Source organism: Meleagris gallopavo, chromosome Z (genome assembly GCF_000146605.3).
Source record: "Meleagris gallopavo isolate NT-WF06-2002-E0010 breed Aviagen turkey brand Nicholas breeding stock chromosome Z, Turkey_5.1, whole genome shotgun sequence".
Lineage (NCBI taxonomy): Eukaryota > Metazoa > Chordata > Aves > Galliformes > Phasianidae > Meleagris > Meleagris gallopavo.
In genome coordinates, this window is record NC_015041.2 from 22,189,335 (window position 1) to 22,204,990 (window position 15,656).

At 39.2% G+C, this 15,656-nt stretch overlaps 1 protein-coding gene across 4 annotated transcripts in view; it reads right to left on the bottom strand.

Moving 5' to 3' along the window:
• The window catches only part of IQGAP2 (IQ motif containing GTPase activating protein 2), a 96,501-nt gene that overhangs the window by 44,711 nt on the left and 36,134 nt on the right, over positions 1–15,656 (bottom strand). For all 4 annotated transcript variants that reach the window (XM_010725545.3, XM_010725543.3, XM_010725544.3 and 1 more), the window contains exons 2-8: positions 12,329–12,485; positions 11,135–11,212; positions 9,362–9,438; positions 4,482–4,549; positions 3,996–4,109; positions 1,111–1,289; positions 395–482 (exon numbers count right to left, since the gene is read on the bottom strand). In XM_010725545.3, the coding sequence (XP_010723847.1) occupies positions 395–482; positions 1,111–1,289; positions 3,996–4,109; positions 4,482–4,549; positions 9,362–9,438; positions 11,135–11,212; positions 12,329–12,485 (761 nt within the window). The remainder of the gene's footprint in view (positions 1–394; positions 483–1,110; positions 1,290–3,995; positions 4,110–4,481; positions 4,550–9,361; positions 9,439–11,134; positions 11,213–12,328; positions 12,486–15,656) is intronic.

The window sequence follows — 15,656 nt, forward strand, 5'->3', positions numbered from 1 at the left end:
AAGCTTCTGGCTCTGCATGAGCCCATGTGGGAGCAATTTAACCACAGCTAATGCAGCTAACTAATAGGTTACGAATATATCTCAAGTCTATATAGAAGAGGGGGTCAAAATTTACAGTATTCTGCACACAGAAGGAACTCAAATGTGAAGAAACAAAGCAGGCAAAAATGATTAGATTCTGAACTGAGAAATCCTTGTAGAAATACAAACAAACATTAGCCCCCAAAAGATTAGTAGAGAAAAAGCAGCAAGAAAACCTATTATAGACAGATAATATATTTTGTATGCTTTATAGGCTTCCACAGAAATATTGTTTGTTCCTGTGGGTTCAAGTCACGTTCAGCTGGAATCTGGTAGACCATGCACACTTCTGTGAGGATCCTGAATGGCTTACTGTTGATCTTATTGATATTGCCTTGAATCTCAGCTTGTGTCAGCAGTTCTTCATAGACATCTCTCTCCTCTTCAGAGATTGTGCCGTTCTAAGAAAACAAAATACTTAGCAATCAACAAAAATTTTGTGGGAGAACAGCCATTAGCAGGAGTCATTAAAATTGTATTGACTGAAATATTTGCTGAATGCACTTGTGAAGGAATTTGGTAACCACATGAACCTGCATACTATGATACGTAGCTGTGCAATATTTAAAGTGTTTTCTGGAAAGTACCCATATAACTACAGCATAACATTTTGCAGCAGTCAAGAACGTAAGCTCTCAAGTGAAAACGAAGCAAATACATCCACATTAAGGATCTGTGGAAGAGATCATATTTTATGTCCAAAAAAGGCATCACTTCTGTTTTTTGAACAGAAAACCTATTTTTTCCTTAAGGAATAGAGGAAAATGATATATATATATTATTTATTTATTTATTTTTAGATTTCCAGTGTTTTATCCTTTGGTCTAAGCTGAGCTTAGGTCAAAATTCATACTAACCGTATTCTTCTAGAATTGCCTGCCTGCTTGTTAGATCACCATTATTTATCCTAGTCCATTTCTTTTTTAATATTAACAATTAATTTAGCTTACTTCTCAAAGGATAATACTACAGCACGAAAAGCAACAAGAAGGAATATACATACTGTGAGGTCTAATAAAATACCACTACCTTAAGTCTTGCATTTGATTGTTTTCTCCTTTTAGCGTCAAAGAGCTCATTCTGATAGTCCTGAGCAAGTTCCTCATCCACATTCAGCAGCATTGCGTTTGGGTTCCTCAGAGTTGCAATGGTTTGCTCAGCTATTCCCTTCTCAATAGCTTCGTTAATTGCTATCACTGCAGCATGCACTAGAATTAGAAGTATAAACCAAGATTTTAGGAAGCAATTAAAACATTCAAATCATTCCTTGACCTCAGTCCTCTTTTTTAAAGGAGAAAGTGGATAACATGCTATATACAACAGAAATACAAATTCCTTTATTAATGGTGGAAAATCACTAATTAACAAGAATTCACTTAGTTTTTGTAGCAAGACAATAAAACAATTCCATTAAGTACAGAAGTAGTAGTAAAAGCATCCAAGAACTGTGCACTTATGACCATGACATTAACTGCAGCTTGTGCAACATTGTCCAGCTCCAGCCCATTCAGTCAGCTACTGCATGCAAGCTCTGTTCCTTCAACTCAGTCCCAGGACTGATACTCACATCACCACGGACACCTTCAGAGTACCAGGTTGGAAACCTTCTGCATCACACACTCCTCATATTCATTTAGTATTGATACTATGTTCTAGTTTATTTGAAATGATGGTTTAATATCTGTAAGACAGTTTCCATATTTCCCTTTGAACAATCCATCGTAATGCATTCCCTAAGCAGCAGCAACAGACGTACTCTATTCGCTCAGCAGCAGCTTGGGTAACACTCTGACAGCTGCCTGTTCCAAGTTTTCTTCTCCCAACTAGGAGCTGCTATTTTGTTGGTAGAATAAACGTGAGTTGAGTTTTGTTACTCAAGTTCTATGTCACTTAGAAGGCAATTACATGCAGCAATTGAAAGGATTTTCAGTCATTTCCTTTAGTTAAAGCTCCTTTGTGTCTGTAAAGCAACACTTAATGGGTATATATGATACTTAAGGATATGGTTTAGCAGTGGACTTGTTAAGTGGATGTCTGGACTTCATGATCTTAGAAGTATTCTCCAACACCTACATGATTACACAACTACTCAAAAGTATTGTTTAAAATAAGTATTTCTGAAAGATTTTATGCAGGAAAAAGAAAATTCAAACAGTGAAATTTGTGACCTAGAAAACATAGCTAAGAGTTTCCGAGCAGGGCACAACCCTACATGCCATGTCTAAAACTGTCCAAGAGGAATCTTCTCCTTTCCTAATCAACAATCTCCATGAGCAACTGGGGAAGACAGCGTCACAAACATAAAGGTTCCCTCCTCATATAACCTCCAAAGCTACATGACAGCAAACATCAAATGGAAAAATCTTCCCCAGGTGTTAGAAAGTTGCTCTAAAGCAGTTTTCTCCAGCTCAAGTCAGTACAACATTCTCTTCTAATGATAAGCAGCTGGCATGGAGGAGATGTAGAGAGCCACGCTGGTTTCTTTGACATTCAGCTCCATAAAGACCAAGATCTGCCTGAAGGGTCAAAGTGAAGATGCAAAGCCCTGCATCTAAAAATGCACAGAAAGGATGTAATCTCTCACAATATTGCATGAGAGGTCCCTCTAACAGAAGTGGAGCCAGTATCAAGTGGAAAACAGACGGTATCAAGATTGGGAAAGCTGTGAACTTGTGCTGGGGGATGTTGTGAACCAAGAGAAAAAATAAGAAGCATGACTGGACCTGCAGGAGCAGTCTGGAGGTACAAAATATGGTTATTTAGGAAAAAAGTCAGTTTTGAGAGCACTTGAGAGCACTCTTTGCAGACTGATTTGTACTATTGCTGACAGCATAGCAAAAGGCATTAGCAATTGTTTCACTTCCTATTTCTCCTTTTGCTCACTCCATTTCAGAAGCAGGGTGATAACCCTCCTGCAGCAGGACCTCCACATCAATCCTCGCTGATATGTGAGGGTTCCCACAGCAAATACTTCCTGTTCTGGGGGAGGGCATATTACTGACAGCACACTCCAGGCCTAAAGAGACATCAGGATCAGGAAACACTGATTTTCTATAAAGGGCTGGAAATTCTTCCAAAGTTAAAGGAAACTATACATAACACGCTATAAAAAGCTTTCAGAGAAGGAAGTTGCAGTCCTTTCATCATTAGGGAAGGAAGGAAGCTCACTGGAAAAAAAGTGTTTTGTCATCACTAAATCTCTGAAAGTTTGACTTAAAAAAAAAAAAAAACAAACAGAAAAACAAACCTTATTTCTAAAGAGAGTATTTTAAGATCTGGCTTTGCACAAGTGAACACAGCAATCAGCTGCAGTAAGCTGCAAAATATGTGATAAGGTGAATTAACACAAGGAAGCATGCTTTAAGTTCCTATCTGGAAACTTCGGCACACTAAATCAGAAATAAATTTGTTTCAATTATTTTGCTTTGTAAAATTTAGGAAAGCTGCACTAACACTTAATTATAAACACAGGGTATTCTGTTGTTGCTTGTTTTTCCTCAACTCAACGCACTCCTTTTCTGTATTGATACATTTTAATTTCAGTAGGTATGCTGTCTGGAGTAGCTCGTTGTACCCCTTCTGGAGTGGAGTCATCCACAAAACTCACTTCTTCAATTCTAGGTACCAAAACAATAAACACATGCAAAAGATGGAAAGAAGTGTTTGTTTCTGATAGTACTTCCTAAAATGCAGTGGACATGCATAAAAATATTTTCTGCTCATAAATGCAGATGGACAAGTAGCAAAAGATCTCGTAACATATACACAATGCGATGGTCAATGAAAACTTGACTGCATCCCTAATTACTTATCAAAAGATTATTGTATTTTGTATTGTATTGATGATCAGTATTTTGTTGGCATTCTTTCAGTTTATTCAGTAGAAAACAGAACCAAAACAAGAGCTTACTTACATGCAGCTTCATCAACTGATAATTCACTGGCCAGAATCCCACCAATTTTACTAAAAGATGGCATCTGTATACCATACTTCTCTAGCTCCTTTCGCATGTTGCTAATTTCTTCCTCTGTTCGAGTACAAAAGAAAAGAAATCATTAGAACAAAATCTGAGCAACATCATTGTGAATCACCATATCTACAAATACTAGTGCAATATTTATTTTATTGAAAGCAAATGTGATCAGGGGTTTTTAAGCAGCTTTTGTCCTTCTGTTCTGAAGAAATCTAAGATAGGTAAGTATTCTACACAAATTCACTCCCTTCTGCCTTTTAAAAACAGACATTTATTAAAAATAGCAAACTCCCACATATTTAATTAGGAGCTGCTCTGTACAACCCTAAGGGAGGAGAAAGACCGTAATGAAAAATATGTACAATGTTAGCAGATTTATGGCATGAGGGAGTTTCGTAGTACATGACTAGATGAGCAGTTTATTACCTGTGAAGTCTACTTTTCCCAGTAGGTCCTGAATTTGTGGCGCTAATCCTAGTTTGAACAGATATAAACTACAAAGGAAAAAACAAGCATTAGAAGACATTGGCGCGTTCACTTTTTATTCAAGAGCATGTTTCCTAGAATAACTGCCACTGTGAAGATTGTCCTTCAACATCTATCTTTCACGGAGGGGTACAGAACAAATTTATCTTCTCACTGTATTTTACTTGAAGTTTCAAAGAAAGATCTGTAAGACATAATGTCATTTTGTCTCAGATCACAGAGGAAGTGTGAACTAGTGATTGCTTTCCACTAAGGATTTCTAAAGGAGCTCAAGAGCTAATATATTTTAGCATATATTTTAGCATTACTTTGAGTCTATAATTGTTTTGACTTAAATTCATATATTCTTACAATTAGTAACTGAAGGCTACTAATATGCACTTAGCCCCTTTCAAGTATATTTGTGACGTTAACCAATTTGCTTTGGCAGAATGAAGTAAGTTTAATGTGAAAGTGCTCTCCACGAAAAAGTATTTTTGATTCAGTATAGTATGGGGAAAAAAAAAAAGCTGTACTTTTAATACCTAGAGCTGAAGTGTTATCTGAAAAATAGCTGAGTAAATTACATATTTTCCATGGTATCCTCCAAACATTAGGCAGAAATTTATTTAACAAAGACTGGGATATCTTTTATCAGTGAAACTCAATTAACAAAATAAAGCTTTGTGAACAGGGACCAACTATTAACAGGAGGATTTTAAAGAAGACTGAAATAATGTGTTCCTTCGACAGGATCATTTCGGATTTCTTATTCAAATTACTTCATCCAGATCTTTATACATTGCAGATGAGCACAGTGGTTTGGCATCTGTTTGCTGAAGGAGACATTTCCTTTTTGTTTCCATTTTTAACTTCTATTTTGTCTAATAGGAAATTGCAGGATGAGATTTCAAATCCAGTATTTGTAGTTGCCGTAATTGTTTCAGAGCACAAAGGATCAGCATTTCATCTTCCATGCTACTGCTCCTCTGCACTGTCACAACCTGGATGGATATACCAGCAGATCTCATCCAGACACGCTTTAGAGTGCTGCAGTTCTTCAAATCATTGCCATTGCCATTCTCACCTTTCAAAACAGTCTTAAATGCAAGATACTTACAACAGGATAAGGAAAGGCACATGACTACAATAATGAGCCAAGACCTTTCTTCACCCTCAGCTGCCAATCCCTTCTTGCAGGCTGATAAAGATATTCTACTGCAGGCTAAAGACAGGGCTAGAACCTTGGTTTAAGTGCTGGAGATCATACAGATGCATCAGCAATCACGGAAATCAGCACAGGGCTGATCAGCATTTTGGGGATAATCTCATTTGGGAGATGCAGAGAAAAAAAATGAGTGGTATGAACGAGAGACTCATGTTTTGGCTGTTCAAAGCTTCCAGGAGGATGCTGGGCCTTGAGTGTTACACTACTTTGCTTGGATAAGATTATTAACCACCAGGTGGTGCTGAAAATTTGAGTTCTGCAGGGAACACAAGGACAGTTTCGCTCTACGTTAAGGAGTAAGTTCACTCAAAACAACTTGTATAATGCTTTGTACATATAGCGTGATCCTTGGGGAACTCATATAAAATCAAAGTGGGAAGCTTGGGATTGAGAAGGCTGCATAGGAGGCAGTGGGAGGAGGGGGGATACGAAGGGAGAAAGAGCACTTCCCAGGTGAAGCCCCTCTTGCATCAAACCAATGCAGAGCTATAGTTCTGATTAACTGGAGACTCCTCAATCTTGTTTAAGCTTAGCTCATGTTTAGCATGCTGTAACAAACAAATCTGAAAATAACTTACGCTTTTATAAGCATATGCTTGTTATTCTATCTCTTCCTAGGAAAACATACATTTGAAACTGTCCAGCCTCAGAACTAGTTTGTTCAGAACATAGCAGCAATTTTCTTGTAAAGATAGTTTGAAAACTACTCGTTTTTAGGGAGTAGTGGAGACAGAAGAGTCAAAATCTGAATCATCACTACTTTGGAACAAGAATCATCATTAGCATGTACGTTTTACTGAGGGAGGTCTTTAACTCATTTAGACCAGGACCAAATCCAAAGCTTTCTTAAGAAAAACGGTGCAAAAAATGAGACTAATGCTTTTGTATTTTTAAGGCTGATTTAAGCATTTAAGTATCAACATGAAAAAGTAAGAGGGTAACAGTACTTAGCAGGAATCTAGAAATTGCTTGCTAAGTCACTCTTTCCTGGACAGATCAGGCTTGTTTCTGACAGAGCAAGTTGTTCCACATGCTCTAAGGGCAATGGTCTTAATTTCAGGCTTGAAGCAGAACATATCTCCAAAATATTTAAACAGTTTTGCTCTAGAATCATTTCCTGTCTCCACGCCCTCCATCTGCTCAAAGATCAGTGAAACCCAAATAGCTGAAGACTTTCATATGAAATATTAACATTTGGTTCCATTACATAGAGTAAAATCTTTTTCATTCTAATTAAAGAGGCAATTTTAAGCACTTATGCATACTGATCTTTTCAGGAAATTAACTTCGGAAAAAATCTTAACTGGAGATGGTTTTGGTTTTTTCATGTATGGGACTAAGACAAAATATCCTATCTGTGTTAAACTCCTGTAGCTTCATTGGGAAATTCAAGCTTCCTGTGTTGGGGTAATAACTTGGTAATAGCTAAGCAAGAATAGAAAGTAGGCCAGCCGCTTACCTCTCAGACAAAGTGCTTAACTTTTCTAGGTTACAAGCCCTTGAAATTTGAGCATGTGCTCCAAGATGTATCAGAATTTAGCACTTAAGCCCTGTGGTGATTTTCATACGGTGATCCAATTCATATGCAACAGATGGTAAGGGAAAATCCTTGCGTGCCATTTCTGCTTCTAGGTGCTGTGTGGCCAGACGCAAGAACTTTTCTAGGATCAGTGATCCCCATGCTGGCTTCCTTGCCAAGGATGCTCATACAGATCCAGGGAGCAGAATGGGGCAGAGGCAGGTGCTTGCTATGGAGCTGAGGGCAGGCAACAAGAGGGCAGTGGGAAGGGAAACAGAGCTGGATTCCTGCAGCTCAGTTCTCTAGACACCAGCCCAACTGCAAATGTTGCTGGTCTAGCAATACCCTGTCCTCAGTACTGCCATCTCCCTGGCTGTTTTCAGCACAGACTGCCTTTAATTCAGTACTGATACTGGAGTTTGAGTTGAGAGATGGTTACAACATGTTTTCTAGGAACACGTCTGTAAGTAAACAAAGCTCAGCAGTTGTTTCTTTGATTCCTACACTCTGTCATGGCAAAGCATCACAAGCAAAGCACGTTACAGAAATCTATTTCTAAAATAATAGCTCAGAAGCAAGGAATTACAGCTTTGTGCTGATATGCATTGAGGAAAAAATTCAAACAAGATAGACTTGGAAGGAAACTCAAACAACATGGACTGGCCCTGACAGGGACATAAATCCTGGGACAGCTAGGGAACAGAAATTCATACCAGAGGCCAATCCATTGCAGAATTCAATTTAAGAAGCAAAAAGTTATTGCAATTTCATAAACCAGGGAGATCTTATGAGATGCCTTGTTGTTCATGCAACATTCAAACCCACAATTGATGAAGCCTTTGCTCTGCAAGCACACACCTATTAGATCTCTCACCTTGTGCAAAACATCTGAGCTGGCCGTGACACCAGCAGGGGGAATGCAGCACAACCTCCCACCTTGGCAGTGACCATTACAGGCCCACATTTCTGCTGTAGAAAATCACCTCAGGCTTACACAAGACATTTGCTGGCAGAAGAGCCAGACCTGTGAGGACTGAGGCAAGTGTTGCCTCATATAGTCCTGGACAGTTAGCATTACAGCAGTCACAGCAATTTCAAATGGCAACACTTGTCAGAGCGAACAAAAATCATACAGCAAAGTTACTGAGTCTGAACTGCTAGCACTTGGGAGAAGATGAACTTTGGTGGTTTGCTGTATTTATTGGCAGAAAGTACACACAAGAGTGTAGGAGCATGAGCATAATTTCAAAGATTAGACTGTAAAAAAATTTAATAACAGCATGCACTGAGTGGCTCCTGACTTATATCCATGGGACAGCTGATGTGTCTTTGAGTGTCATTAAGAAAAAAAGTGAAGTTTTGGATATAAGTTACATACTAGGCTTGTGGAGGTGTAGTTAAAGTAATAAAAAGGTCTCCATGTGCAGGAAATGAGCTGGGAGAGCCATGGGAGGGAGGAGCTGCCTGCCCACACCTCTGCCTCTCGTAGCAGGGGTGGCATGAGGCAGATGTTCAGTGCTTTCAGTGTGAAACATCACAAGGAATTCCTTGCAGGAGGACAAAAAAAGACTTAAGCTCTACTTCAGTGATGAGGCTAAAGCCCTCCAAGATTTCACATTCAAAATTGAATTGCACAGAATTTCAAAAGCTTGGAAAACATTACATTTCCTATGAATGACTTAATAGCACAGTTATTATTTGTTCTACTTTGGGGCCAGAGGGATGCCAGTTCATTTTCACTCTGATCAGCACCTCTGTTTCCACAGTTATACTAATATTTTGTTAAGGGTTTTTTTTTGTTTGTTTGTTTTGTTTTAATTTAATTAATTATTGGCATGTATCATTTCAAAATAGATATGAAAAAATAAACCATTTTGTGAAGGTTATACACATTGAGTGGGATATTTGCATTAAATTCAGTAGTACTTCATTTTTTATTTTGGAAATTATTTGCTCAAGTTTTCCTTTAATGCCAGTGTTAAGACAGTGAACTTGTGAATTCTGATGGATTGTGACGTACTGGTTACACTAATGCTGTTCAAGACTTAGACACCTAAATTAGTCACTTTAGCTTTTACTTCCATCAGCAATTACCTTAAAGCATGAATGCAGTATATCATCCTAGGTATGTTTTTCCTATCGTAGACGTCTGTAGTCTCTGGATAAAAAATCTGAAAAAAGAAAAAAGAACAAAACAAAAAGAATATACAGTTAGAACGAAAGAAAGATAACTGGGCAGAAGAATAGCTAAAATGGGCTCCCTGCAGATCACTACCTTGGAATCACAGAAATTCAACTGTTATCTCTATACATTTATGAATAAAATCTCTTCTCATGCGATTTTAGCTTTATCTATTGTTTTCATAAGAAAGAATCTAATAGAGCTTGAAGTTTAATATTAAAATGCAAAGCAAGGAAGATAAGCAGACAGGATTTTGGCAAGACAGTTAGAAAAGGCTCTCTGGCAAAAGCTCAGGACATAGGATTTCTCCTCCTTCAGACTTCCAGAGTTTAGGACACAGTTATTTACTAGGTGGTTTTAGTTCACTTTTGCAAGACTTAACAATTCAAAAAACATCCAAATACCAAAACCCCCAGCACGACTAACAGAAAAAAATAAGTTCAGATGGAGGAGTGTAAAACAATTTAGCCAAGAAGTCACACTGTGAATTCCAGTTCTGGTTCTACTACTGATTTGTTCCTGGCCTTAGACCCAGTCACAAACCATGACTTCTCTGTGAAAACAAAAGGAAAGCCGTGGCTATCCATGTGAGCTGGCAGCACACTGCAGCTCAGGACTGGGGTACATTGGCCAGCAGAGTAAGACTGAGCTGGCCAGGAGCACGGTGCCTTCCTCATCACTTGCACACTGTGGCTTTGGGAGGGAGACATGGGAAATCTTCTGGCCACAGTTCTCCTCTGCAACAGAGACAAAAGCCTTGGAAGGAGAGGGAATCAGCCAGCTGAAGAGGAGACTCAGGCTTGCAAACACAGCTAAAAAACAGTTGACTTAGGAAAGGCATCTCCCTCTCAGTCTTCATCATGCCTCTGAGGGCAGTCAAAGGAGCTTATTTTTGCTTACAGGCTCCCACACAGGGAGCTGGTCCCACTTTGCAGTTCCCAGGCAGCCATCTGAGCATCCATGCTGTGCCCGGCCTTGCACAATGTGGGGCAGTCCCACACCGAGCACCCACCTGGGGCTGCTCCTCAGGCCTGCAGGTACCAAACCATGAGGGCAAGTGAAGTGAGTGTTTCCACACAGCCCCTTCTTAAAAAATTTTCATCCAAAGGAAGACTCACTGGTGCCCAGAAATAGCAGGAGAAAGGGAGATGAGAAGCGCAGACCCATGAGAAAGGAGGTAAGTGTGAAAGGTGACCCAAGAAAGCAGCTGGAGGAAGAAGAGCAGTACAGTCACACCGGGACGTACAGGGTCAGCCTGGAAACTGGGCAAAGGCAGAGAAACTACAACATATGTTAGGAGGAAGAGGCAGCAAAAGACATCAGAGGTAGCAACCAAAAGGAAGAAAAAGTTCTCCGGTTTTAACTCTACCACATTCAGGCCCCCACCAAGACTGTACTAACAGTACAGTTACAGCTAAAGCAGTACTAACAGTACAGTACAGCTAAAGCACCACTACTATCCCCCTCTAAGTCCCGAGATAAGCACCATGAGTATTCCCACCCATGGCACTCATCACCCACAGCACCAAGCACAAACCAAGCAGCATTACTTTCTCTTCAGATATGTGTCTAAACTGGCCCTCCCAGGAGGCTTACCGTACACGAGTTTAGACTTGGGCAGTTGAAAGGAGATATTACTGAGTCACTGCCTTGGTCCTGTTCCCTTGCTAAATTCAGATGCTTACCTTAGGCAGACCGATAGACTCCATCGCTCTTAGCCACTGCACGGTGTTATCAGTGTGCCGAAAATGAAGTCCTGATCTCTATGGGATACACAGGAGGAAGAGATGATAAAAACAATGCAAATCAAGTTCTCTAACTACCGATTGCTCTGCCGCTTCCCAGTTTTTATCCTAAAGCAATTTTCCCTCATTTGACCTGGAGATCCCAAGCATCATAGCTGCAATCCTGTTAATGAAGCAGCCTAACACATCAACAGACTCACTACGTCCAACTCATGGAATCATTAAGATTGAGAAAGACCATTAAGATCATCGAGTCCAACCATCAGCCCACCAGCACCATACCCACTAATCAAGTCCCTGCGTGCCACATTCACCCTTCTCTTGAAAAGCTCCAGGAATGGTGACTCCATCATCTTCCTAGGCAGCCTGTTCTAACACTTCACCAGTCAGAGTCACCATTTTTTTCCTAATATTCAACTCATGCTTTTATAAAAGATAAGCTAAATTTGAAACCAGTTCTGTGGATCTCAAGAGAAGCATTTAAACGTAACTATGATTCCTAACCATGATTCTATCAAGAACATGAAAGCAGAACAACTTAATTTATGAACTTCCAAACAACAAACAGTGATCACACCGCTAAAACTTAAACGTCTGAGTTTTTCCTGAGCCCTCTACAGACTGAAATAAAGCATTCAATAGAGTGGTCTTATGCTATGCATTTTTCTGTTACTCATAGTCTTGTAGTTAACGAACAGCTCACACATGTAGCAAGCCAAGCCTAATTACTTTGCTTTAGTGGTAAATTTGGTAACAAAAATAGATACAGATCTAACGAAGAGAATGTCCTTCCGTACAAGATTAATAAAATCAGAAATAGTTATCAAGTTTAATTATTGATTTTTTTTATTTATTTTTTGGCTCCTTTTCCTAATAAGGAATAATTGCATGAATTGCTCCGTTTCCTGGAGCCAGAAGTATAATTTGTTTGGCTTTAAAAACATTAAGTGTCACTAATACTGTTTTTCCTCTTATAAAATATTCCTAACTTTTCATACTGGCTTCTTAAGCGCTGTACATCTCCCATCTTATCTTGACAGGCTTACAAAAGAGACATAGAAAACGAACTAATCATGCTCATGGATCTTCAAGAGCTAGTCAATGGACAATTTTTTGAAAGTAGAAAGTTATTACCTTGTAACGTTCCTGCTTCACATCATAGATCTTTTTGTCTGACACCAGATTGGGGGCAAAGAATTTTGCAAGCTTAGCAAGATAAACACCGTTCCTTAAGCCTTCTTCCAGTTCAGTAGTAGGGGGCAGCTCTTCTTCCAAGCAGACCTCCATCCACCTATACAAAGACATTGTTTAAGAAATACTGTTATCTGCAGTTTCAGTGCATTTGATCTGACATCCTTCCCCAAAGACATCATACTTTTCAAGTCAGCACTCAACAATCACAGTCAGTAATGGGAATGAGCATATAGGCAGAAAGAGAAAATACTCATATTCATTAACAAAGCAGATCAAAACAATTAGAGTCCTATTCGCACTGCATGCTAAGGACCAATCAATAACCAAACAAAAGCTTTAATGTGTCCCCCCGAGGATGTCTAATTTATTTTATTTTCATACTGCTGTGTAAAGATCTTCTGAGCAATCCTAGGCTTTTAAGTAGGTAGTGATTTGTCCTGAAACCAGAAGAAATCACAGAGTGCTGTGTATTACTGGTGCTCCCATTTTAGGAAGACTAAAAGGTTATGTTGAATGATGAGGGCATCAAAGCCAGCAACGCAAGGGGTTGTCTTGGTTCCCAATGCCTAGGGGTGCTGAATTCAAGGCAAATTCAGCATCTTATCATTCTCCTGTACCAGGCAGCAGCCCTTCATCTCCACTCATGACACCTGGTATCATTGCTGATGGAAGGATCTGAGCTTTTCATTGAAACAGCCTATCTGAGCTCTGTCCAGCAAGGTCTTGGCTGAAACATTTCCACTACTCATCAGTGGAAAGTGCTTCTTGTTCAACATCTTTCAAGGTGAAAAAGTTATTTTTTTTAGATTTAGGTATGACACTAGACAGAAAACAGTCAATATATAGCCAGTTCAGAAGGTCTTTAAAAGACAAAACCATTTTATCCTGTACATTTATACTGCATAGAAAAGAAATACTGCTATCAAAGTATTCTGGAAAGGATTACCATCATAATCACTGCACCAGAAGTTCCTTGCATTGGTGGCCTAAGTGTTCTGGCCCTGTAATTGTATTCTCATTTCTAGTAGCTAGCATTAGAAGAGTTTTAAATCCGTTTTGTTTCCTCCTTTTTTCTTTTTCCCTTTAGTATCTTAGTATCTTCAGTTATGTTCTTTGCTAATATGATGATATTAGTTTGCCTTTCTGTCACTAAGGCAGGCTCGCGGTATGCTGTGCAAGACAGCATTACAAATCTGAACTCACTCTTGTGGATGTGATGCTAGAAACCAGAAAGCGGAATCCAGGCTGAAAATGAGCCAGTTTTTCCTGACTACATCATTTTGTTTCACATTAAAACTCAAGACAAATGACCTATTCCATTACACTTTTGGATTTGTTACAAGACATATGAAAGTTGTTTCAGTGAAGCACAGACTACCCAAATAGCTCTTCAGGAAACCACCAGCCATAATTCTTGGCAATATCACACAGAGTTGGATGTCACTGGGGAAATTGTAGTTTGCAGCACAAAAGCTGCTTTGGTAAGAAGGATTGTAACACTGAGACACATTTCTGCTCTGTTCTGCATTGCACACTCATATGTTATGGTTCTATGCAGAGGATTCCAACAGTCATCTTTATTAATGATGTTTTATAGAATGAATAAATGTGCATATTAAGGCATAACATAATGTGCTTTAGGTAGGGAAGCACCTTTAAGGTCATTTTGTTCCAACTCCCTGCTATAGGCAGGGACACCTCCCTCTAGACCAAGTTGCTCAAAACCCCATCCAGGTTGGCCTTGAATGCTTCCAGAGGGGGACATCCACAGCCTCACTGGGCAGCCTGTTCCAGTGTCTCATCACCCTCAAGTAAAGAATTTCTTTCTAAAAACATAACATTTGTCTTCTTCAACACAGGGGAAGGAATAAAAAGCATACGTCTACTATTCCTACATTATTTCCTAAAACACATTTTCTGGAAGTATGGCCCTGACAGCAGGAGGAGCATGCTGAGAAATAAAAGGGAGGTAGTCACCACAAGCTACAGCTGATCCTGTTGTCCACTAAGCCATCTCCAGTGATGGAAACTGTACACCCCACAACAGCACTCTGCACATTTCATCAGATCCTTTGCACCTCTGAACTCCAACTTTCTTGTCAAGACACAATCCATTACTGTTGATGAGGCAGAGAAAATTATGCATTTTGGTGGTTTTGGTCTGGACAGTAGAGAGTTTGTATAAAATATATTCCCCAGGCTCTAAATGAAGTGCTGATACAAGGTGGAAGCTGCTCTTTCACTTAATTTAAATAATGGGAAGTCTGAAAAAAGAATCTGTTTTGTATTCATTTCCTGCATGGTGACAAGCCCAAGTATGGAACCATCTTGTTCTGGAAAGTGAGGCTGCCCTCAGCAATTCAGTGAGTGAATGCAACATAAAGAAAAATCTGAAAACTATATGAGGAAGCAGTGAAAACAGAAAAAACAGATAATCAAAAATACAGTTGTCCATCCACCAGGTACAGATAAATATGAGTAGTCTTTTCAGAGAGAGAAACTTAGTAATTCAATGGGAAAAAGGAGAAAGTAGAGACAGGTAAGTGGAATATACCTGAATATATATATATATTACAAGCTTATATCCACTTGTAGCTAAAAATCTTTAAATTATATTAATCCCAGAAAAACACTCTCCCAGGTCAGCAACAGGACAAGTATCTTAGAGCCTTTTGGGACACAGTAGAGAAGATAGTTATGATCAAGTTACATATAAGACAAGTTTTGTTGATGTTTGGAAGCTGCAGAACTTATTCACCACAGGAACTACAGTGAATCCCTGCAATATGCAAACACTGAGTTTCAGTTGTGCTGCTCAACTGTTAGTCTCTGCTTGTGTATACTGAAACATGTGCAGCACCTATTTGCAGTTGTTGCTACTACAATAGTTCTGTTCTTGGTGCACCAATTCTGTTAAAAAGTAACTGCACTTCTCAACAGAACAAAGTATTACTTGCAAGGCTACGAAGTTCTGCTTTTCAAGATGTAGTTTGGGAAGTTTATGAAAGTTATAATACGATGTGGTGTAACAGCAAGAGTAGGCTATAGTGAAAAAACAGAAATCCCTTCAACTTCTGTTTTCGAAGAAAACAGATAGTATCTACCTGACAATAAGGATTTATAGGTTCCTTTGGAGTAATTTATTTTTTCTTTAGACTGAAAAAGAGCCAGCATTGCCTTTGGCTCTCCCACTGTTTTCCTGAGCACACGGTTCTGCAGCATCAGCATTAGATTTAAAGTCGGTCACAGGAGCTGTTCCACAAAAAAA